The sequence below is a fragment of the Micropterus dolomieu genome, unplaced genomic scaffold, assembly GCF_021292245.1.
Source record: "Micropterus dolomieu isolate WLL.071019.BEF.003 ecotype Adirondacks unplaced genomic scaffold, ASM2129224v1 contig_14515, whole genome shotgun sequence".
Taxonomy (NCBI): domain Eukaryota; kingdom Metazoa; phylum Chordata; class Actinopteri; order Centrarchiformes; family Centrarchidae; genus Micropterus; species Micropterus dolomieu.
In genome coordinates, this window is record NW_025743501.1 from 1 (window position 1) to 1,916 (window position 1,916).

The 1,916-nt window shown below is 40.6% G+C and overlaps 2 gene segments (V, D, J or C); one reads left to right on the forward strand and one right to left on the reverse strand.

The window, feature by feature from the left end:
* The first annotated feature begins 6 nt into the window (after positions 1-6).
* LOC123966905 lies at positions 7-452 on the forward strand. The segment is given in 1 exon segment: positions 7-452. A coding segment is annotated over 1 exon segment (258 nt).
* Positions 453-793: 341 nt separating this feature from the next.
* On the reverse strand, positions 794-1,901 carry LOC123966906. The segment is given in 2 exon segments: positions 794-1,534; positions 1,751-1,901. Coding segments are annotated over 2 exon segments (360 nt in total).
* Between the last annotated feature and the right edge of the window lie 15 nt (positions 1,902-1,916).

The window sequence follows — 1,916 nt, forward strand, 5'->3', positions numbered from 1 at the left end:
CCTCCAGTGAGGAGCTGCAGCAGGGGAAGGCCACGCTCATGTGCCTGGCCAACAAGGGCTTCCCCTCAGACTGGAGTCTGGCCTGGAAGGTGGACGGCAGCAGCAGCAGCAGCAGCTGGGAGGAGAGCAGGAGCCCCGGGGTGCTGGAGAAGGACGGCCGCTACAGCTGGAGCAGCACCCTGAGGCTCCCTGCAGACCAGTGGAGGAAGGTGGGCTCTGTGACCTGTGAGGCCACCCAGGGCTCCCAGGCTCTGGTCTCAGAGACACTGAGGAGAGACCAGTGTTCCCAGTCCTGACCTGACTCACTGGGACTCTGCTACTGGTTTTAATCTGCTTTCTGTAACTCTGTCTCTCTCAGACAAAAGTTTTAAATAATGCTATTTTCTTATTCATAGTCACGCGGACTCTGTTATCTTTTTCAGATAATAAAGATGGTTTTGTTCAAATCAAAATGTTTCTGAGGATATTATTATTTAAACAGAAGTATTATTCTTTTTAAAATTAAAATTATTAAACTACTGTCAGAGTTTATTAATAGACATTTTCTAGTCTTTAATTTTAATTTTATTAAAAATGTCTGAAATCATATAACTACATAAGTACAACATGATTTTTCAATGTTATAATAAAGCATATTTATGTGGATAAGAAAGATAAGTGAAAGTCCTGTTCAAAATTACCTTTACATAACTGTAAAACAGAATATATATAGTTTTACAGCACAGGAAAAGAATAACAGGAAACATCAGCATAAATGGATATAACATTCAGGCAATCTGAAACATAAACGTATTTTAGTAACATCTCAAGCACAAATGTAAAAAAAAAGATGAAGATGATTTCTAATGGGTTACTATTTACAAAGTGGATTAAATTTCATTATTAAACATTTAGTTTCTGAGTTTTATAGTACAATTTCATTTGTAGTGATTTACTTTTGCACTGAGTTTTGTGTTGAATTTATTAAAAAGAGTAAGAATTGTCATCTGTATGAACTGTCTAATGACACAGTTGACATCAGTTGACTAAAAGTTAGAGAAGTTTATAAATGTATTCTTCACCCAAAATCATGGTCCGTAAATCCAGTACTGTCATGTTTGAAATGTTATTAATTTACACATAATTATGAGAAATATTTTTGTCATGTCTTATGTTTAATTTTCTGTGCAGCTGTTGATTCAGATCAGTTCCTCTCCAGCTGCGAGAGGTTTTTGTGCGACGTTGTATCACTGTGTGAGTGGGAAGCTGTTATGCTGCTGACAGTAATAAACTCCTGTATCTTCAGTCTGGACTCCTCTGATGGTCAAAGTGAAGTCAGTCTGTTGGGCTGTTGCACTGAAACGATCTGAAACTCCAGGCTGACGAGCTGTAGTATCATAAATGAGGAGTTTTGGAGCTTCTCCAGCTTTCTGAAGGTACCAGTTAATGTCATCACCTATAAGTGAACTGGCTTTACATCTGAGAGAGACAGTCTGTCCTGGAACAACAGACTGAGCTCCAGGAGACTGAGTCAGGATGATTTCTCCTGATGAATCTGGAAAACATGAAAAAGAGGAGAAGGGTTATTGAGACAAATCCAGTTTGGAGAAAGATGATCAACATCCAAACAGAAGAGTCTCATTTCTTTAACATGGAGAACAGGTGGAAGAAGGTAAATGCTGCTTGTTTCAGTGTTTCTCCATCACAGCAGAACATCATTGTGGTGAAGCTGGTTGCATCCTGAAGCAAAGTTTTCAGAAGAGAGTCTCACCCTGAACAAGGAGCCCCAGGGTGGCCAGCAGTAGAATCAGTGACATCATCATTGTGCTGCCGGCGTGTCAGTGGCTCTGAAAGGCCTGGACAGCCACTGATCAACACTGGCCTCTTAACGGCTGGGAGCAGAGAGGCAGGACACATATGCAAACACACAGAGTCAG